The 22,759-nt window shown below is 37.0% G+C and overlaps 1 protein-coding gene across 9 annotated transcripts in view; it reads right to left on the bottom strand.

Moving 5' to 3' along the window:
• FOXP2 (forkhead box P2) overlaps positions 1-22,759 on the bottom strand; it is a 532,381-nt gene that overhangs the window by 114,184 nt on the left and 395,438 nt on the right. For 6 of the 9 annotated variants that reach the window (XM_060020757.1, XM_060020762.1, XM_060020763.1 and 3 more), the window contains one exon: positions 4,609-4,683. The exons of the other annotated variants lie outside the window; for them this stretch is intronic. In XM_060020757.1, coding sequence (XP_059876740.1) covers positions 4,609-4,683 — 75 coding nt within the window. The remainder of the gene's footprint in view (positions 1-4,608; positions 4,684-22,759) is intronic. 9 annotated transcript variants of the gene reach the window in all.

Here is a 22,759-nt window from a genome sequence, read left to right as displayed (position 1 = left end):
ATTCTTGGTTAATCTCTGCCAATACATTTATAAAAGAGAAGGGAAGAAATAATTGGAGATAATCTGGCACTGCCACATGTATTTCCTAATTTCCTATCTCCACGTGTTCTGGTTGGATACAGACAATTGAGAGCACAGTCACTTTTCTTAACATTCTTTAGCCATGATTTTCCTTGACTGCCTGAGGACATCATTTAGCTCTGGTGAGGCAGTGTTCTTTTTCTTTCACTTAGCTTAACAAATCAGAAAACATTTGGATAACTGATTTTTGTGAGGGAAAAAGTCAGTGTTCAACTTAAATTAATGAATATAAAGACTTTCCTCTCAGGAAGGAACATTTCCATCTGTTCTGCTCATGGCATAAGGTGATGCCCAAAGCCCCTTAGTGTTAATACCAAATGCATATTTAAATTTATGTCAAACAGAATTGCCTCTTTGGTCCAAGCAAGAGTATACTGATGATACTACAGATACTGCCTCAAACACCTACTGCACACTTCCTGTGTGTTAGTCATCATGCTCAGTACTTTTGGGGGCTATCAAATGTAATCCCTGTACCACCCTATGAGGCAGATACTATTATTGTCCTAATTTTACAGATTGAGAGCATGAGGCTAAAAGAGGTCAAGTAATGTGCCCAATATTCAACTAGAAAGCTGATTCCAGAGCCCATGGGACAGAGTATTTGGTACTGGGCAGAATTTATGTAAAGCCTAAAAAGAGAGATGAATTTGGAACAGAAAATAAGAGACACTTAAAACTGTCACTATCCTCTTTTCCTTTTTTCTTTCTTCCAATCCACAATTCCCATCAAAATAAAACATTCAGCAGTCAGTCACAACAGAATCAAGATCTGTAGGGGAAAAGATGACAATGTGGTCAATATAATTTGAATGTGATATAAAACTGCTAGACCAAGACCAGCCAAGTCTTATTTTTAATTTATAGGTCCAACAAATTTTGTTCATCAAGATATGCATTTGACCCAGTGGTAAATGCTTTGAAATTAAGATCCAGAAGACAAAGACTCTGAGCATTCTCCTAACGGCCTTAGCACTTAGAGCTAACAGGCAGAGTCCTATGTAAAATAGTATTCACATAGGTGTAAAAACCTATAGGCAAGACTAACAATAATATTATCTGCAGGTAGGTGCTAATGAGGCCATTCAGGCAGATGAGGTGTCAACAAGGTCTACTTCTTGAGGAGTGAACTTGGGTTGCTACTGTGTGGTAGGGAAGCCAAAGGTTGTGAAATTTAGGATCTTGACAGAATTAGCCACTTGTAAAGCTGTTTGGTATTTCAGGGAAAAAAGAAAGGCACCAATTCCATTACTAAAGTTCGAAATAAAAGTAAAATAAGTGAAGATTTTTCCAGATTAGAGTTAAATATACATCATTTGAAAAAATTGAGGGTGAAAAGCAAGTATCGAAAAGAAATCTCTTACAATGATGCTCACTTACACTCATCTTCTTGTTTTTTAAAGCCAGAACTTAATGCTTTTTCCTATAAAATTCAAACTTATAATAAGAGTATTAAATTGTTACTCTTAGAATATTAAATGTACAACCTCTGGAGCCCAAACATTTCTTTTACAAAAAGCAGGAAACAGAATTTAAGATTACAAGTTTTAGGTAGACGTGATGTGAGTACAACTACTACTGCCCAGTACAGCAGTGAATTAGTAGAGGCACAATAAACATAATCTATTAGTGAGTTCGTAAAAGTGTCTCTACTGTTCAACAACATGATAATAAGGAGGCACAATACTTAGATGATGGCCAACATCTTCTGGCTACTTCCAGACCAAAACACCAGAAAATACCCCTTTGAAATATATTTTCATTGCATCTTTGGTTAGGAACCTGACACCATAAGTACCTGAAAGAAGATGATATGATGGAGAGCTTTTGACATCCGTTTAATCTCACGTAACATTATGTAACATTACTATTTCTTTAAGATAATTTGGGCTTTAACCTACATTTGGTAATTGTAAGTGGCTTTCCCCCGCTGAGATTTATAGTACTTTACTTCAGGCTTGTTAATAAACTTATAGGAGAAAGGGGGTAAAATTAATTTAATCTGCCACTTTAGAACACATGCCTGAAAATTTTGTTTTTTTATTTGTGAAGGTGGACCAATCATGGAAGTAATACGTGTGATATTAAGTTAATCCACTGATAGGGCATTATGTAGGGTCTCTTAAGAATTTAGAAAACTATTACAATGGTTCACAATTTATTATAAATGTGAGGTATATAGATTATAAAGGGACAGGGCTGGTTTTAGATACGCCTATCTATTCTTTCTATACCTTTGTTCCTTCCATCCCACCAGTAATCTCATGGTGGTCGAGTACCACCCCAGCATATTAGTACTTATAAAATTTAACAAATACTAAGAGAGAGCCATGACCATCACATAGAAACTGTCAACTATGAATAACAAATAGTATTTGTTTTAGCTTGCATCTTGGTTTTAAATCACATTATGTAGCCATTTTAGCTTGCAGAAAGTTTAATATAATCAATAAAGAAAATAAGCACCTACTTAGTATTTAATGTTTCCCTTGTGTTGTGAAGTCAAGAACCATCATTTGCAAAGTCACTCAGTGACTAATTTGAAGTATTTAGTTTGGTGCACTGCAGGGATGGAAAACACCTGATCTATGCACTGCCATGCTCTCTCCCCCCACCAACCACAGCAGACCTCACTAATTTATCCTGTTGTTCTTTCTGTCTTGGAGACTAACTGCAGTCTCAGGCACGTGGCACAACCTCAGACTCCTGTTCAACACTGCATTCAAGGCAGCCATGAACAATGTGGCATACCTCTGGAAAGACCAATACATTGGTGATCACAAACTATAGATTATAGATTATAGATTGGGCTATAGATTCAGGCTTGCCATTGAGGAACTGCAGGGCACCTGTGAGCCATTCATTTAATTTCTCCATCGTTTGTTTTTATTCTGAAAACATTTCAATGAAAATATAAAGATCTGTTGCTGTAGATTTATTTTTCCATCAGTAGAGTAGATAATAATTTTTTAAATGGTAGAAGTAGATTTACATAAAGAACAAACACTATTATTGGTTAAGCCATCTCACTCTTCAGTCTAAAGAAAACAATTTTTCCATTGAAATTATTTTAGGAAAAAGTGTTACCAATTAAGAATACTGCCTGTTCCATTTTTAACGCACTATTTTTTTAAGTATAATTTTGAATGAATCTTCTTTACTAAGTTAAAATATAGTTATTTTTGAAGTGTGACTTAAATTTATTTTCTTCAAAACATACAGAGAAAACCTAGAAATTAAGATTATTTTAGTCTTTCACATAAATTTACATAATTTCAGCAAACCTTAACACTGCTTTTTAATCTTTGCTAGTTTTTCAAATGTTATTATTGTAAAGAAAGCTTAGAAGGGCAAACACTTTAGAATTAAAATGAATGAAATCCCAAACTAGATAATTTCAGATCATTATGAAACCTAATTTCATGTGCAAAATTTATTACCAATCCCCTGCATTCACTATTTCCATAAAATAGTACGTTACTGCCATTTCCATTTCCATTTTTGTTTTGCATCTAACATTTAAAAAATGTTTAAAGTTTATATATTTTCCACAAAGAAGAGCATCCCATGTTAATTTGACTCTATTTTTATTGAGAAAAATCTTTTGTTTTTTCAACTAAGGTATGAAATTATATATTTCTTCTTCATTCAGGAAGACACTGATTATTTGTCTATGAGATTAATTATGTTGTGTTCTACCAATCATAAATTAGTAAATATTAGGTATATGGTAGTAAAAAAAGATAAGTTTTGGGTGAGTCAATTTAGGAATATTCTAGACCATGGAAACTAAAAAAGTACATCAATTCTTAAGGAAACAAGCAAAAATTCTATATATGAAAATATACGACTTACATATTTAGAGATTCCTTAGGAATACAGGTAGTATCCATGGTAAACAGAAACATGAAGTTGCTCTATTTAAAAATTCTTGAACGGCCACTGCAAGATTGTTATTCATTTCCAAGGCTAACCAGTATGTGAACTGGGTCATGGAAGTAATTTTCATTGGATATTATAGTCTAAAGAGACAAATTACACTCTAGTGACAGAATATGTAAAAAGAGGCCTTGGCATATTTATATGGTAACTTGCAGAACGTGGAACAGGAACTTTTCCCTAAAATATGTATTGTATCTATCCATAGTCTCAATGCACTTATTTGATGCATATCAATACCATCTCATCAAATTATTCCTAAATCTGTTCGAGAAAAGTGTAGTGGTTCAAGAAAAGTACAGAGGTGAAAAAGCCATATGCTCTCATATATATGTTAAACTTTAACGCCATCAACTCACAGAAACGGTGAACTGTATGTATATCTGATGAAACATAATTGAAGCAAGAATATAAGAAGTAATAGAAAACAAACTAATTACATCTGTGCCTTAACATTAGTCATCTCTTGATCACCTGCATCAATGGAAGGTAGTGGCTGATAGAAAATCACAGACCATCTCTTTAGCAGGGTTGGGTCTATGGCCTTGTGCATAGTAGCTGAATTACTAATTGCCCAGTGTAACTTACTGCAAATGTGTTGTGAGGATGCCCATCACCAGAAGAGTGGCCACAGACACATAATTTTGTTTCTGGAAGCAATTCCTAGATTAAACAAAGAGAATCAGGAGTTGGCTTTTTTTTTTTTTTTCCCAATCTTAAGGCTTAACGCTAATAATGTACATTATCATTTAAGAAAATATTATTTGGATTATTATCTTGGTAGGTTGACCTAGGCAAGACTACTCCACCTTTGTCTCACAGCTAATAATAGTATTAAATAAAATTGAAAAAACAGGAATAATTTGGCAGATGTTAATTTGAATATTTGAACATACGAAATAACCACTAACCAAAAATTACCGATCATCTACCAGGATACTGACTTAGGAGCCTCACTTCCCACTTCTAAGCTAAAATTATGGCCAATGTTTATTAATAAATATTCCTATAGCTTTAAATGGTACTGTGATTTTAGAGTATGGCATGCTATTTGTCCCTAAAACTTTATCTCTTTTTGAAAAAGCTAACTGTTGACTTGTAGTCAATTATAACAAACACGAATGAACATAAATCCTGTCTTGTCATGAAATGTGAGAACAATCATAAGAATCCCTTTAAATAAACTGCCTTGGCTCTGCATTACTATAACACAAATATTGCCATTAAATACATATTTAAGACTATGGAGCTAAACTTAGTAATCTCTGTTAAAACCTGTTGAATTGTGTCATTTGTATTGAAAATTACTCTATACACGCAAATGAATAGTTTGCGTTTTTATCTGTAAAAGCAAAGTGATTATTTATTGATAAATGACATGGAATGTCATTTTTTACCTAAGTAGCATCAGACATTTCAAAAGATTTTGTCTGAAGGGCAAAAGGATTACACTGCATTTGTGTAGACCATGTGACAACACATCCTTAGACTTCATGTATGATATGAAAGGATGATCCCCATTCATAAGATACACAAGGGAAATTATATCAGAAAACAAGAAAAGCAAGGAGGGATGTGGTAGGGGTGTCAGGGAGTATTTGTAGTGGTTTGATGCATGTAAATATTACATCTTATAAATAATTCTTTTCAAATACATCTCTGAAGTTCAGGGGATCTGTTTGAGAAACGGATTGTACATGCTTTACATGACTATATGCCATTTTCTTCAAGATAAGAGCAACATTAATTTAAACAGAAAAAAAAATGGCTTCCAAAATATTCTTTCCCTTCAATTTCCTATGAAGAAGTATGTCACCTGATGCTGGCAGATGAGGATGAAGAAAAAACGTTCAAGTTATATTTTACTGTCAGAATCCAACAAACACTTTTTCATCTAAATTATTTTGTCAACAGCCTTGTAGTACCCTTGCTAACCTTATTTGGCACCAGTGCATAATTAGATACACAGGGGTGTGACTCCAATTGAAGGTGTTGGCATTGAAGCACTCTGTGAAAATATTAACTATGAGGTTAACTCCAATTTTCTCTTCTTTAATTAAATGCACATGGTACTAATGAGGTAACCTACTGTTCCTTGATAGCACTAATTAGCTAAGAGGAGAGTACACTCTCACACTGCAATTTAAACCTAAAAATAAGGTTGAAATATGCTAATTGCAGGCAATTTAAAACAGTACAAGTTGAAGAACTAGTCATAATAAGAGAAACTGACTGCTTTACAGCTAGGCAGCTGTAACTTTGGTTAAAATCAAAACAAGCCACACGATTTTTGGACTGCTATTTAAGGAGGTCATAAGCATCCTAAAAAAAAAAGGAATGAAATGCTACTCCGAACCACAGCAACGAACCAGATTAACAAAAAATCCTCAGATCGACACTCATCTACCTAAAACCAAAAATCAGTGAGCATCATGAGAACTCCAAAGGTGCCACGACACTATATTTAGTACAGAAAATGAAACTTCATAAATAAGCAACATCACCTTAAGCTCTTTCAAGAGCACCCAAATTAAATATTGTACTTTGTGTCTAACATAGACAAAACATGTCAGGTGCTGAAGATCTGCCATCCCAAGCACAGAGTCTGAAGGGAGGATATAGAGATGATTAAGAAACAGGACACTTCCAGAGCAGGTACAAGTACACTGATAAAAATACACAAAAGATGTTATGACATAAAATGCTGTAGGCATCATTTAAAGGATACAGGTGCCAAAATTATCAGAAGGATTTCATTATAAGAAGGAGATTTTTGCTACTTTTCCTCTACAGATTGGAGCTCTGTGATGGGCGTAGCCTGAAGCTTCACTGTGAGAGAGAATATTCTCCATTCTCAGCTCACATGACTCAGAAACGTAATTTCAGTAAATCTAAGTATAATCCAAACATATCTTCTTTAATTGTGTCTCAAACATTTCCCCAATATGATTTTAACTGATAACCATTGAGATAACTTTGACATAAAACAAGATTCTGAAGGACCTTCTGAAGCCATGACATATTTTTGTTCATCAGAAACTTTGTTTGACCAAAGCAACCATTGCCTGACAATGCCAAATCATTCCTGTTACCATAGATAAAAATACAGCACATTAAAATGATACTGTCATTAATCTATCTTTAGGGACAAAAGAGATAGGACTGTCCCACACTAAGGACACACAGTGACATTTCTGCCCTGTCATTTTGCATGCAAAATTATAAGATATATACAGTTGAAATAATCAAAAGAGTTGAGCAAGGAATAGAAATAGAAATAGAGCAAGGAATAGAAATAGTTGAGCAAGGAATAGAAATTATAAGATATATACAGTTTAAATAATCAAAAGAGTTGAGCAAGGAATAGAAATAGAGTTAAAAAGCAAAATTTATGAACAGAGAAAGTCAACTTAATCTTATGTTTACTGAAGAACAATACCCTGGAAAAAAGCAAACCATTTGAAAGGCACAGGCTTTTAAGTAACTCCCAACTAATAACTCCAGGAGTTAAAAGTATGTGAGAATAAACTCTGCACTGCCATTAGCCCGTCATCAAGTCTTGCCAAAAAGCCTGGTTGAAGAAACTGCTTTGAAAAACCCACCCAGCTGCTTCTCCTGGCTGTCCTAGAGCTTTCTACAACAGAAGGAGACAGAATGTTGGCAAGAGACGCACTAATCAACCTCCGACCAACCATGCTTGAACAGATCCATGAAGCTGCAGGTCTGTGAAGGAGTGGCAAGGCGAATGAAATCAGACAGTCATTTAGAAATGGGTCTCCTGGAGGAAACCTGACATAATCTAGCAAATCACAGGGCAACACAATGTGAATCGATGTTTTAAGTGTTTGCATCTGTTTCAAATAAGCACCAAAGAACCTTTTAACAGTGAAAAGGCCAGGACAGTGTACTGGAATGGGCTTTCAACATTAACTTCAGAGGGAAACTATTCTTCTGTTAAATATGGATCATTGCAATTTTCTGTTAAAACAATAAAGACTTCAGTGTTCAGTGTTGGAAATAAGAATACTAGCTCTGGAGACAGTCTGCCAGGGTTCAGATCCTGACTCAACACTTGCTAGTAGTGTGACCTTGAGCAAGTTACTTCGCTCTTCTGGCCTCTCTCTCTAGAAAGGGGGTAGTAAGTAACAACGTCCTAGGGTTGTTAAATACACTGATTTATAAAGTACTTAGAATAGTGCTGGTACCCATATACCTAATGTTTCTTAGCTATGTAGTTAATATTTATTAGCTATCATTATTGCTTCAGAACATTCAATTTCTTTCAAATAAAAAATTATTAAAGTCCTACTGTGTATAAAACACGCTGTAAAGGATGCAAAAATTCCCAAGACATTCTATCCGCATTCAAATAGCTTTCCGTCTCCTGTTGGACTTCATGATACAAATCAAAGCCTCTTCCATATGAATAAAAAATATTTTTTCTCTTTAGAAACCTGGTGTGGCAAAGCAAAAAGTTAATATGAGGGTGTCTGCATTCAGTGACAAGGTGAAGTGACTTCTAAGAAATAATATAATTTTTGCAAAGTTGATGAAGGTATATTTTCATAGAAAAATAGGAAAGTATTATATATTGATCTTTCCTAATGAATGAAAATATTTTTAAATTATAATTTTTCTTGAAGCTGGCTGAAAATGGGATCAAATTTTTCTTTAATATGTTTAAAACTTTAGTGTCTTATAAAATTTGGGGTAAAATGATATCTGAATGGAATAGTGATCTACATTTTAAAGGTGCAAAAATTTTAAAATAGTGTTCGGCCAGTCAAGAAATGTGGATACTCTTTTTTTTTTTTTTTTTTTTTTGTGGTGCGCGGGCCTCTCACTGCTGTGGTCTCTCCCACTGCGGAGCACAGGATCCGGACGCGCAGGCTCAGCGGCCATGGCTCACGGGCCCAGCTGCTCCCCGGCACGTGGGATCCTCTCGGACTGGGGCACGAACCCACGTCCCCTGCATCGGCAGGCGGACTCTCAACCACTGCGCCACCAGGGAAGCCCTTTTTTTTTTTTTTAAAGAAATGTGGATACTCTTGACCTAGTATGAAACAGGAATAAAATTAAACGGTTAACTGGCCTTCCCTCCACTCTAACCGTTCTGTTTGTTGGCTTGGTTGGCTATCTTTAGGCCGTTCATCACATCTGATGGAGACTGTCCCAGGGACAGTGGGGCCAGAGTTGTGCCAGGGTGATATGTGTTGGCTTTGCAAATTCAAATTACTTCGTCTATCCCCAGCCCACCTCCGAAAAACAGACTAAAAGCTGCCTAGCCCTGACAGAGGAGGTGAAGAAAAGAGAACTGCTGTCTGGCAAACATTATTTCATAAGACCAGTGGATCTGAGTAGGTGGTATATTGTTTGGAGTCAGTCAACGAGGTGCAGGGACCATGTACCCCACAGGACCAAACCAGTATGAGCACATGCCCGAAGACTCTTCATTCTTCATTCTGAACAAGGAGCAAGTCCTGCCTTACTTCCTTCTGTGGCACTGACTACAAAACCCATATGGTATTGAGGAGAATAGGATGCAGCCATTAAAGAATCACTTCGCAGAGAAAGAAAATAGAGCCCAGGGAGCTGAAATTATTTACAAAAGCTCATGCTTTTATTTATTTTTTAAGGCTGCTGTGCATCACAATAGCCTACTGGAACAGGTTCTCAAACGTTAGCATGAACTGTTATAATCGAAAATTCTACACTTCTAGGGACTCAGATTCAAAAGATCTGAGATAGGGCCCATGAATATGCATTCTAACAAGCATCTTGGTGATTGTGATTTAGAGCTTCCATGATTACACTTTGAGAAATATTGTCTTCTGTGTTCAGGATATTTGTGGGACAGGTAATTTCTCATTCTTTTATTCCATTATTCAGTCAGTGAACATTTTTCAGTACCTACTGTGTGCTATAAATTATGTTAGCCACGTGGATATAAAAATGAATGAAAATTGTCCTTGGTTTCAGAGGAGAGCGGGAGGAAAAGCCTTGTAAACTAGGATACAACTGAGTAAGTGCCATTTGCATCTTGAACCCTTTGACACTCCATTCAAGTCAAGAATGGCCTCCTCAGAAAAAAATTTAATTGCATAAAATAAAATGTAAGAAGTTAGAAAGGAAATCAGTTATGTTGAAATTCAGATTTCAAAATATTTAAAAAGCCACACTTGTGAAATATTACTAAATGTGCTTCTCTGTAAATACATTAAATAATAAGATACAATGTCAGGTTTAATAACCACTCTAATTTTTAAGTAGTAATAAGCATAACTAATGTTTCTAGATATTTTTGCCAACAGATGAAAACATCTGTAATTTTTTTTTTGAGGACGATGTCACAGATACTGCCAATACTATTGTGGTTTGTTACCTACATTCATAATAGAAGAAAATATGAAGTTTTAATTAGAAGTGAAAGTGAGAATACTTTCTCCTCCATTCATATTCATAGACCTCCTGAATTCTACCCATGGATCCTAGGTTGAGACAACATTAGAGAGAAACGTATTGTTGAAGAGGTAAAAAGTACAGTTCCATTGTACTGGAAGAATGTATTAAGAATGAGGAATTTATTACTCTAAAAAGAAAGACGTGGAAAGGAAGAAAGGGAGAATCCAAAAGATTTAGAATTGTACTTGAGAAATGTGATCATGTGGCTATGGCTGGAGTGTGGTATGGATGAGGACGGAGGTGAGAGAGAAGACTGGAAAGCTGGGACTATGAAAAGTTCTGCCCATCAGACAAAAGGAATTTCTGTCATGTCCTGAGGTAAAGGGCAGGAGCAAATTTTCTTTTCTTTTCTTTTTTAAATTTCACTTCCATCCATTTTTTATTTATTTATTTTGGGCTGTGTTGGGTCTTCGTTTCTGTGCGAGGGCTTTCTCTAGTGTGGCAAGAGGGGGCCACTCTTCATCGCAGTACGCGGGCCTCTCACTATCGCGGCCTCTCTTGTTGCGGAGCACAGGCTCCAGATGCGCAGGCTCAGTAGTTGTGGCTCACGGGCTTAGTTGCCCTGTGGCATGTGGGATCCTCCCAGACCAGGGCTCGAATCCGTGTCCCCTGCATCAGCAGGCAGATTCTCAACCACTGCGCCACCAGGGAAGCCCGAGCAAATTTTCTTTTAAGGAGACAAGAGAAAAGCATGAGGGTGTGGGCTTAGACTGGAATTGGGAAAAACTGGTAGATGGTAGCCTAAGATGCCCAAAGGTTCACCAGAGAGTTATTTATGGTCTGGGCTGAATGAAGAGCACTGAAAGTAAGAACAGGAGACTGAATTTGAGGAAAGGCTGATTTCCAAGGATCTGAAGACTACCTGAGTGATAGAGTGAGAGAGTGAAGGATAAGGGACACTGCGAGTAGGCTGTGATGTCACCAGCAAGATAAGAGGATGCAAGAAAAAATGGTTTTTAAGGAATACAGGAGAATGTGCTTTAACTGGAAATACTAGAAATACTATACTAGATCTCACTGCAGGACATCCAGGTAGTTATTTCTAGCAAACATTTGAGTATAGCATAAGCCTCAAGTTCAGGAGACAAGGCAAGATATATAGAGATCTGAGACCTTCTGTGGTGGTGACCCCACAGGAAGTGGATAAGTTCTGTCACTGAGATCATCTAAAGGAATGGTTCTCAACCTGTGCCATGTGCTAGCATCACCTGGGGAGCTTTGAGTCAATACTGATGCTGGGCTCCACCACCTTCAGCTTCTGATTGTATTAGGCTTGGATGGCGCTCAGGCACCTCAGGTAATGATGATGTGCAGCCAGAGTTTAGCTCCACTGATATAACAATTGAACATAAAAAGTTATGGACAGAGATGAGGAAAGCCACCAAATTAAGAGGACTGGTGTCAAATGTCTCAAGTGTTCTGACAGGGTCTAGTAGGATGGGACTTTGACTTGAATACAACTCTCAGAGGTTGTCAGTGATACTCAAAAGAATAATTTCAGAATGGGCGTGGTGATAGAGACATAATATAATAAGTCAAAGAAGGAACAGAGATTGAAGGGTAACCAATTCTTTCCAAAAGTTTAATGATGAAGGAAAGGAGTGGGTTAGGAAGAGTGCCTGATATAAAACAAAGGTTCAAATAAGATTTTGTTTTGTGGGTGTTTGGTTTTTAAAGACAGGAAGACTCACAGAAAATGGGAGACTGAAGATACAGGAGAGCAGCTGTGAGGCTGACATGACAAGGTCGTAGGAAAGGCTGGGCAGGGCAGGTATCAAGTTGGCCTTGGAGAAAAGATCTCACTGTGATACAAAAGGGCATAAAGAGAGGTGCCAATATGAGTTTGTTTTAGGAGTGGAGATGAGAGAGGCAGAGGGAGATCTTACTTGGTGGCCTCTGAATTTTATCTCTGAAGGAGGAGACAAAGTCACTGGGACTAGGGGCTCGATGTGAGATGTAGGAGCTGAAAGGGGACAGTTAAGGCAGGAAGCTGGTGTAGGGAGGGGGGAGTGAGGAGTTTAGAAACGATTGCTAAACAGGGATGAAGGCTAAGGTGAAGTTGTGGACTCAATACTGCCTGATACTGTGATTTTCTGTAGCAATATCCAGTAGCTTGCTTGGGAGTAGGAGTAAGGAAAGCCACAGTTTGGAGAATGGAGAGCAAGGTCAGAGTGAACGATACAAAATAGCGAGAGTTTCTTTAATGTCATCATTAATCATGGGATACAGTTGGATCAGGAAGCCATGTAGGTGGGCATGGGCGTGGTGATGTGGAGAGGATGACAAGGAAGAGCAGTGCTTATGATCAGAATGGGGATTCCTTAGGTCTACTAACTCAGACTGATTTTAAAAAATTGGTCCAAGGACATACAGAATATTGTTGAAGGTACTGATTATTAAAAGTTTATAATTTTCTGCTTGTTTTCTTCATGGATCAGTGTAAATTTTTTTTTTTTTTTTTTTTTTTGCGGTACACGAGCCTCTCACTGTTGTGGCCTCTCCCATTGTGGAGCACAGGCTCCGGACGCACAGGCTCAGCGGCCATGGCTCACAGGCCCAACCGCTCTGTGGCATGTGGGATCTTCCCGGACCTGGCCACGAACCCGCGTCCCCTGCAGCAACAGGCGGACTCTCAACCACTGCGCCACCAGGGAAGCCCCAGTGTAAATTTTTTAAAATAGTATATTTTCTTTTCCTTGATAAACATGCCAAATTATAACATTCACTGGTAATAAACTCAACATGAAAGTCCAAATTTATGAAATTAAATTAGGGATTCCTATTTCCTTAATTATTCAAAATAAAAATGTAGTTAAGGTTGTATTTATGTAAACAGAAAGAGAACTCGTCTAAAATAAATTTGATTTTTATATAATCCTTAGGAACATATGTATTAGTGAATCTGCACGTACAAATGTGTTACTAGGTGCTACTTCCCTACAGTTCCCTATTGCTATGTGTTTCCTTACTGTTGGAAGAGTAGAGTTCTTTGAGAAAAAAACTATTGTCGAGACCATGCTACAATCTTGTAGCAAACCAGCTCAGTGACTACAGAGGAAATCTGTTGATCTTCCCTACATGGAATCTATTCCTCTTTTTGCTAACAACACCAAAGTTTTTCTTGGGGGACCATCCCCATTCTGCACCCCAGCTCCCAACATCATATGCAAATTGGTAGGACTGGCTCAAGGGTAGGTGGCTGCTACAAATAGGCCAATCAGATTCCCTCTGATTCCAACTGATTCTTGAGAATAATGAACAGGAATTCATCCAACCTAATGCTGGGACCCCACAGAGCCTGTCCAACGATCTTGCTTTTGCTTCTTATCTTTCTGTGACCAGATTTTTGTTTCATTTTCCCTTGGATTTTGTGACCAATTCTGTATCTTTGAACAGATCCCACTTTTTTGTTTAAGTTGTATGTTTAAGTGACTTGAAGCCAGAGAAATAAACTAACAAGAATACTTCAAAATGTTTCAATCAATGATCTCACTGCCAAAATTAGGATTAAACTTTGATAGCCTTTAAATTAAGTTTTGGAGCAAATTTTAGGTTATAATCCAAAGACAAAAGAGACAAAAGATAAGGCTGGAAGTCATGATCTTGGCCACCTCATGTTTTACTAGTTGCAAAATTAAGTGAAGTAATCACAAATTGCTGTCATAATGTCAGCTTTATAAATCTTTTCCTCTCCTAAAATGTCAGCTTGTATAATCAGACTTTCTATTCTGCAAAACACAGTTTAATATATAAAAATGGCAAAATAAAACATTAGGTTAAATTTTAAAATATCTGCACAGGTACATTTATTAATGTATTCATTCTTGATGGGCATTAGGATTTTTATTTTTATAATTTAAGATTACATACTCATTTGTTTTTCCTTGTTCAACAGATTCTAAATTATTTCTTTTCCTTTTTTAAGAAAAGAAAGGGTAGGTAAACACTAGCAAAGAAAGTTTAGTGATGGCTGTTGTCTCAATCCACATACCACATATTTGGAGGATTTGAGATTGTACAGTACTTAATATTCATCAATTAAATCCACTGACATTTCTAAAATAAATTCGATCCCCATTTCACAGCTTAAAAGAACTGAAGAATTAACAAAGATTACACAATATAACAGTGTCGAACTCAGATTTTTCACCCTGGTTTTCGTCAGTCCCCTTCTTATTCACCTCAGAAAGCTGCCATCATAACTGGCACTAATTGGCACCCTTGTTAGAAACCTCAGCAGAGGAGCAAGGAATAGAAAAGATATGGACACCTCTCATCCACAGAGCCCAGCTGTCTGCAGAGGTGAGGCTGAGCTCAAGGATGGGGCAGATGACCCGGCGCCGTCTGTGAGAAGAATAAGACCTACACCTGTCCACTGACTACTTAGACAACTTGAATCTCCAGGGATGTTAATCAAGTGTCTTTCATGCACCTAAAGTCATTGGAAAACAAAAGATGCCTGTAGTGCTCCTACAAGTGATGTACTTATTACATTCTAAGAGGAGATGAAGACAGCAGTCAACAGACACTTCTGGCATGAGATACTCACGCAGAGTACTGGTAGAATATTCTATTTTTGTTCTATGCTTGTTTGCTTTGTTCAAGAGAATATGTTAAGCTCTTCTTAAAAAAATAAAATAAAACAGGGAGCTGGATTTCTCATGATCATCGTGGAGAATGGAAGACAGCATTTTAAGTTATACAGTAATTACTTAATAGATAAAGAAGATGGATTCTATGCATAGGATTTTCCCCCTGGGTATATTGGGGCTAGGCAGAAGTAGCTTATGCTCACATAAGAGTAATAGTCCTTAGGTTTCTGCTCTTTTTCTGCTGTAGTCAAAAGAAAATACAGATGTCTCTTGTTGCCTTAAGGAGGTTAGGTGAGGTAGTAGCAGGTAAGAAACAGGCCTGGGTAAAACAACTTTCCTTATTGAATGAGAAAGCATTAAGAAGTGGATGGTGTACAAGACCTGTAGGTGCTTGAAGCTACCTGTTGATGATGGGGGGCTACTGACTGACTGTAGTTCGTTCAGTATTTTATTCACCAAAGATTTAAAGACCATCTAGTTGCCACTTACAGTAAAGGGTCTGACTCCATTTCTTATCTGACTGTTGACTTTTTAGGCCTCAACCTCCCTTTCCCCTATGGCTCCACATCTGGACAGAAAACTTGTGCATGCACCTCCACCTTTGCCACTGGAGGGAAATTTAAAACACTTGTTCAAGTGATCTTTTCCCCAGCTCGCCCCATAGCCATTATACAGACCCAGCCTACACCCTCTACTATCCCAAGCCAGCCTGGACCTGCTTGTGCCCCATTGGTTCTCCCCCAGCGTCTCCCATGTGAGTAATCAAATTTCTCTCAAATTCTCTTGGTGTGTTGAGTGTCATCAGCTTCGACATCTAAACTAAATTTTGGGTGGGGTTCTCTCTCACTTCTGCAGGATACTACGGAAAACTACTTACTAGGTTAAGAATGGGGATGCAGGGTTAAGTAGGAGTCCCTAACCCAAAGAGGTTAGAGAAGAATTGGGAAGACAAACTACGAGTGAAGGGTATCATAATAAGTGCTATGACAGATAGATGCACAGGGTTCTATGGGAGTACAGAGGAAGGGTACTTAGTACTTACATGGCAGACAGTGGATAGCAAAGTATTTTAGACTAGGTGATAATAAATGGACATTAGTATACAAATGGGTGTGAGGTGGGTGTAGGTGGAAAGCATTCAAGACCAAAGAAGCAGCCGTTATGAAGTCTTGAAGATACAGGGGCCCCTGCATCATTCAGAGAAACACTGATAATCCAGCAACGTCAGAGAAAATAGTGCTAGGCAAGAGAGGGTGGCAGGGATGGAGACAGAGAGTCAGAAGCCAGATCTCCAAGTGCATCATGGAAAGCAAAGTGGCCTTTAGGTGCTTCAAATTTCTCATAATTACATGTGCACACCACCTGATTTTCGCTTGGAGGATTAAATGAAGGGTCAAATACATGAACACATTTCTTAGGTATTTAGAGTCATATTACTACAGTCTTGAAGTAGTAACTGTGACCAATGCAGAAGAGCACAAGATATTCTTTTAAATCTCAATGATGGCAAGAAATAACTTTTTTTCCAGGAACTCCCCTTCCTCTTCCTTCCAGTCAGTTACTTTCCTAGGACTCTGCATATGTTTTATTCCTTAATATTCTTTCCCTAATTTTTTAAGTACATGAGTAAATTATAGTATGTTTAAAGTCAGTTCAGTAACAAAATTCCACTTGGAAAATTCTGCTTCCAAGAATACAATGTACTAAAATGTAACTTATCTGAATTGCATTCCCATAAAGGTACCAACATAAACTAACTTACATTCTGTATTACCAAGCAAAAATTAAGGAAATTTTACATAGCAGTATAGTTTCATCTTCAAGAGAGTTTTTTGTGGTAAGCTAAATGGAAAAATTTGGAAAACAGAAAATCTCATTTCAATTTTATAGTGCAGCACTAAGAGAAATGAAATAAACATTTTAAAATTTGGGATTCAGGAGAAAAAAGGAATGCTTCACATTAGATTTAACTGGATACTGCCCCTTTCTTTGCTATTTGGGGCATTCAGAATACAATTTCACAGATGATATATTTTTCTTAATGTGATTTTCAGAGTACATCTAATGGAAAATGCCTGGTTAGGATTAAGAGACATAGTACAGATGTTAAACTACATTTGCATGCAATTATTTCTAAAACAAATGCCGGGGTACAGAGCCTACTGACATGTCTTTCAGGATGGCTGGCACATGTATTAAACCAGCTTCCAAGCTCTGAGTAAGTCTATATTCTGAATATTTCAAATCAGACACTGAGCACAGAATAAATCTTTGTTTTTTACCTTGAGGCATTGTCCAGGAACGTATGGACATAGGGTTAGAGCCCAAGGATTCAGGGTAGGGACTTGGCATTTCTTAAAGCAAAAGCTTTTCTTGCTCAATGTAAAAACTGCATTTCATGTATTAATTTCAATTGCTGAAAAAGTAAAATGACTACAAAACAAGTTAAAATAATAATATGGGGAATAAAACAGAAAGTAATAGATTAGATATACTGTATAGCTTTCAACCTGGTTTAGGGTTTTTCTTCAAAAGGCAATACAAAATATCTATAAAGTTATTAATTTTTTTTTGTTAGTAGACATCTCACTTTAGCTGATGGTCTTGCAGCAATATACTTTTAAGCATCAAAGTAGAAGTAAGAAACTCCTATTCAAACTACTTCTGAAATGCCTCTGCCACCAACTTTATCGGAAATATCAAAAGCAGTGAGGGTACAACAAGGAAGCATTCATTGCTTTGCTTATGTAGGGCACTATACCTTCATAGAGGCACTAACCCTAGATGTCCTTGGAGTCTGTGGCTTGGGCAAGACCTATAACTACCTTTTGGTGATCCTTCCCGTGAGAATGCATTTTTGGACTAGGACTTGAATCAATGAACAAAGCCTGAGGAGCCATTGCTACGTCTGTTATGTATCAAAACAAAACACTGTATCATGCTTTCATTTGTTCAAATTCAGAAAGTACCAGCATCTCTTTTACTGTATGCTTTTCTCCTTAGGGGGGAACAATTCAGATCATGGTCACCCCTAGGAATTTATGAGGGGCCTGAAGGATGTGGCAGTTCCTTTTCTGATCCCTGCAGGGGAAGCAGCGGCAGCCCTTGGATCAGCTACTTTTTATCCACTGTTGGTCTCAGTGGCAGCTCCTTTTCTTGCCAATAATGATAAATGATAGACTCTTTAATGAGGAATAGAGACTGCAAGCTGCACTTACAGAAGCTCATCTTGTTGGCATCTCTGATTATCATTCTCTCCCCATCAACCCTTTCCCCCCTCTTGATCATGATGTGAGGTAGAGAGGCAACCTGAAGGAAGAGGACCAATTATTAAAAAAACAGCACTCTTTCCAACAGAAAATCTCTTACCATTTGATATTAAAACTCTCATGACGCCAAGAAAACCTCCAGTAGAGGTTCGGGGCTGCCACTCGCTTTTTCTTTTCCGTATCAAAAGGTAATTCCCCATATTCATGGGTGAATATCTAACTTCATTACCAAGTCCCACTGCCTTCTTAATAGTGCTTCCCAACAGCTGGGGATGATGAGGTATAGGAGAGAAAGGAATAAAGGAAGTCAGAGTCACTCCAGTAGAATCTTCTAGTGGTAGTGGTGATGGAGACTGTTTTCATGGGGGAGGCCCCATGCGTCCCTCCAATCCCTTCCCTTCATCACCACTGCTTTATCTTAACCACAGATTGATCTGGATTCAAAACAACAAAGACATTCAAGAAAAGGTAGTTTTCATATTTGTCATCCCCCTTATTTTGATCATGTTTTCTAAAAACATAAAATCTGAGATATTTTAAACAGCAATTAAGGGATGCATGTTATCAGTGATTAATGGCAAGGTAAGAGGCGCAGGAATTGGAATCAGACTGATTTGAATTCACATCCCAGCTCAAACCACCAGCTACATGACCTTAGATAATGTAATTTAACCTTTCTGAGGCTCAGTTTCTTATTCTGTGAAATGAGAAAGCAGAAATACATTACCAGATATAAAAAGTAAGCCTGAATATATGTCAAGTGAAAATAAAATCATAAATGCTTTAGGACTTTTCTTTTGTTAGAGAAAAAGAGGCATTGAAAAAGGATGGGAACCTAAGAAATGTGATTTCTCTAACATCTCTGGTTGACACCTCAGCCTTCCTTTTCACTGGCCTAGTCACCCACATTATATTCCGATATAATGGCCAACAAACTTGTCACTAAGAGGCACAGGAGACCAGCTAGGGACTAAGATAAAGCCCTTTTTTGGGCAGAGCTGTAGGTGTATCATGACATTGGGCACGTATAAAATCCTCACACAGATACATGAATGAACTAGCAGTAAAAGCCTGCTCTGTATTCATAAAACACGGTTAAAAATACCAACATTAGTGTTTAAACATTTCAAATATTAAAATACAACGGAAGGCAACTAGATTCTATGAGGTAAGATTATTATTAAATTAAATATAATGCAATTTCTCCAAAATATATATTTCTTAAGCGTTTAGATCCATAAAGATGGAAAGCTGAGATGAGTTCTGAATTAGAAAAGATAGAAGGAGATCAAAAGCTATGAGTAATCACTATGTACCACAATAAAAAAGAAAATAGTAGTCTCGTGCCAAAATGAACTCAAACTTACACAAACCTCCATGACTATATATGTACTAAAAATAATATAGAATTGTCATTTTTTATGTGTGGAAGAGTTTACTGGGAAAGAAAATGTCAGATTTTAGAATTGTGTTATTGTCTATTAGAAATTATTCATTTCTAAGCCAGGACCAAGTTTCCATTACCCAATAGCTGCTCTCAAGAATGAAGCTAATTTACATTTAAAATAGTACAGTCTACTCTTTAAAAGCACAATGGTAAACACACCAATTTGACAATTACATTAATATGAGTATTTGCATAATCTGTCTCCCACACCTGTTCTTAATTTGAAGCAGCTGCAGGACAAATCACATCATACTAATCTCAACGGGTACCTGCATGTTCCAAACAATAATGCATGCATGCTATTTTTTGAAGATATTTTATTTTTAAAATGTTTCCTGACTTAAAAAAATGGTAAAAGTTTTGCGGAAGCCGTAATATTTATTTGGTTACTATTAATTAGTGGAATAAGTATAATACCAAATAATTCTATCCCTTACATTTTTGGCCTCTTCTGTTACTGACTTATGATAGTACTGTCTGGAGTTATTTTTCTTAAATAATATGTATTTACATGGAAAAGGATTAAAAAGAACAATAAAAATATAACTAGAAAACTTCAGTAAGGAATATAATCCTTATATATAACTAAGAGCAAATGCATTAATGGAGAATCACGCAAAGTCTGCAGATCATCTGGAGATGTATGTGCAGCTCAGATAATTGTGGCATCTTTTGGAACACCTTTTCAAAACTGGGTTCCATTTATGTTTTAACAATAATACATCAGAGTTTAACAAGCAGAAATCTACTTTCATCCTTTAAAGGGTCCAGCTGTGTTTGTGGGTATTCACATGCTCAGTGCCATCAGAAAGGAAGTCAGTTTATTACTAATACATATTCTTGTACTTGGTGTATTTAAATCATTCACTAGATTCCAACTGGTGGAATATAAGACACCCATGTAATCTGTCAACAAAATTGTCTCTCTCTAATCTTCTATTATGAATGGAAAATGAAGTTAGAGCTTTCTAAAGATGTTATTTATTTCCTGAAAAATGAATGAGAGCATGCACAGTAATGAACGGGAGCAATCAACAAAACTGATCTGTGTATTTATATGCTGCTGACCTCTGAAGAGGTAAACACTGACTGGCTGAATTCTTAGTTCACTATTTCATTCAGGATCTTACTTTTATAAGTGTTTTCATTCTATTAGAAGGAAAAATACTAAAGAAATTAATTGTAGCTTACATTTCTATTACATTTTCATGCACATTATTTAGTAATTCTCACCATATAAGAGAAAACAGAGAGTCAGAGGAGTTGACATGATTTGCCCAAGTTCTCACAACACTGTAACAGCGTTATGGTCCAGGCATCCTGAACCCAGCTCTATATTCCTTCCCATAACTCATGGAGATTGATTTGAACGAATAATAGCTATTATGATAAATAAATTGTAGCAAACATTATTATTATTATTATTTTTTCCAGTACGCGGGCCCCTCACTGTTGTGGCCTCTCCCATTGCGGAGCACAGGTTCCAGAGGCGCAGGCTCAGCGGCCATAGCTCACAGGGCCCAGCCGCCCCGCGGCATGTGGGATCCTCCCGGACCGGGGCACGAACCCGTGTCCCCTACATCGGCAGGCGGACTCTCAACCACTGCGCCACCAGGGAAGCCTGCAAGCATTTTTACTAATGAAAGAGTTTAAAGTTTTTTTTTATTTCACAGTATCTGAAGTATTTCAACTCATGGCTTCAAGTGTACTAGAAAACACTGTTTCAAAAGTGACTATAATAACAGAATTGTTTTCTATTTAGATAAATAGATTGCAAATTCTTACTAAGAACCAAGACTAGTTACTCTAGGAGTATACAGATAATTTTTATTACTATATAATTTAGGCAATAAAGCCAAGTTATAGTGATTGTGAGAGAAGCAATTTCCACAGTTGTGACCTCTACATAATTATATTTCTAAATATTCCTTATTTTATTTTTCTTCATTAGAAACCTTACATATACAATTGAGCACACAGAAAAGTACTCTAAATAGATAAGCTGGCATGTCATGGGGGGGCACGTAGAACATAATGGGATGAAAACTATATTTGTGTGTGATTAATATGCACATTGTATAATATTCTAACAACAAATTTCACTTTTTCTCTGAGTTATCAGAATATTTTAACTTCAGTAAATGAGTCATAAATTTCCAAATTTTAAAATAATCTTGTTTCTTTTTGTCTGTGCTATTAAGGCGAAAACTAACTCGTTATCAAAGTTAAAAGCTTTCTGACATGTAATAAAGAAGGCTGATTTTTCTGTAAATATAAGCTGCTATAAAGGTATACACTTTTGCTAAAAGCAAAGCATTAGGATAATAAATTTTTAGAGCTAGAGACGAGTCAAATCCCCTCAGTTGACAGAAGCGGAAAATGAGGCTCCACTGCCCTGCCTTCCCCAGAGTCATACAGTACTGAGTGCTGGAGTCGGTCCTGGAACCCAGAGTCCCCCATATAGCAGAGTCTGGCCTCTTACCGCTACAGCAAAGCATGAACCGAGCAACAACAGGTCATTTACAAACAGGCTCGTGCTTTTCCATGGTCCTAAACGAAGCTGTACGCCAACAACTGGATGCAAATGATTCTTATGTTTAAAAAGAAACTACAAAATATAAAACTGCATTCATTTCTAGACTGGCATGATGATGTCATGTGGACGCACACACAAATGCTGGTAAGCATGTAGATAAGTGTTAATAATATCACTGGGAGGTTGGAATTTGGGTGAATTTGAGTCCTTCATATTCTTCTGTGTTTCTGAATTATTTTTGTAAGCACACATTGCTTTAATAATCACTCAAAATGAGGCTATTTGCAAACTGAAACCAGGACTTAGAACGGTGGCTATAAATGTTTTTCATCAAACATGTTAACTCTTAAAAACCTTCACTGACATGAGGATTCGGCACATAAGTACTCTGATTAGTCTTATTAAAACAGAATTTATATTCTTCCCTTAGTCT

This window comes from Delphinus delphis, chromosome 9 (genome assembly GCF_949987515.2).
Source record: "Delphinus delphis chromosome 9, mDelDel1.2, whole genome shotgun sequence".
NCBI lineage: Eukaryota > Metazoa > Chordata > Mammalia > Artiodactyla > Delphinidae > Delphinus > Delphinus delphis.
The sequence above is the reverse complement of the archived record's forward strand: the minus strand, read 5'-3'. Positions and strand labels throughout refer to the sequence as shown.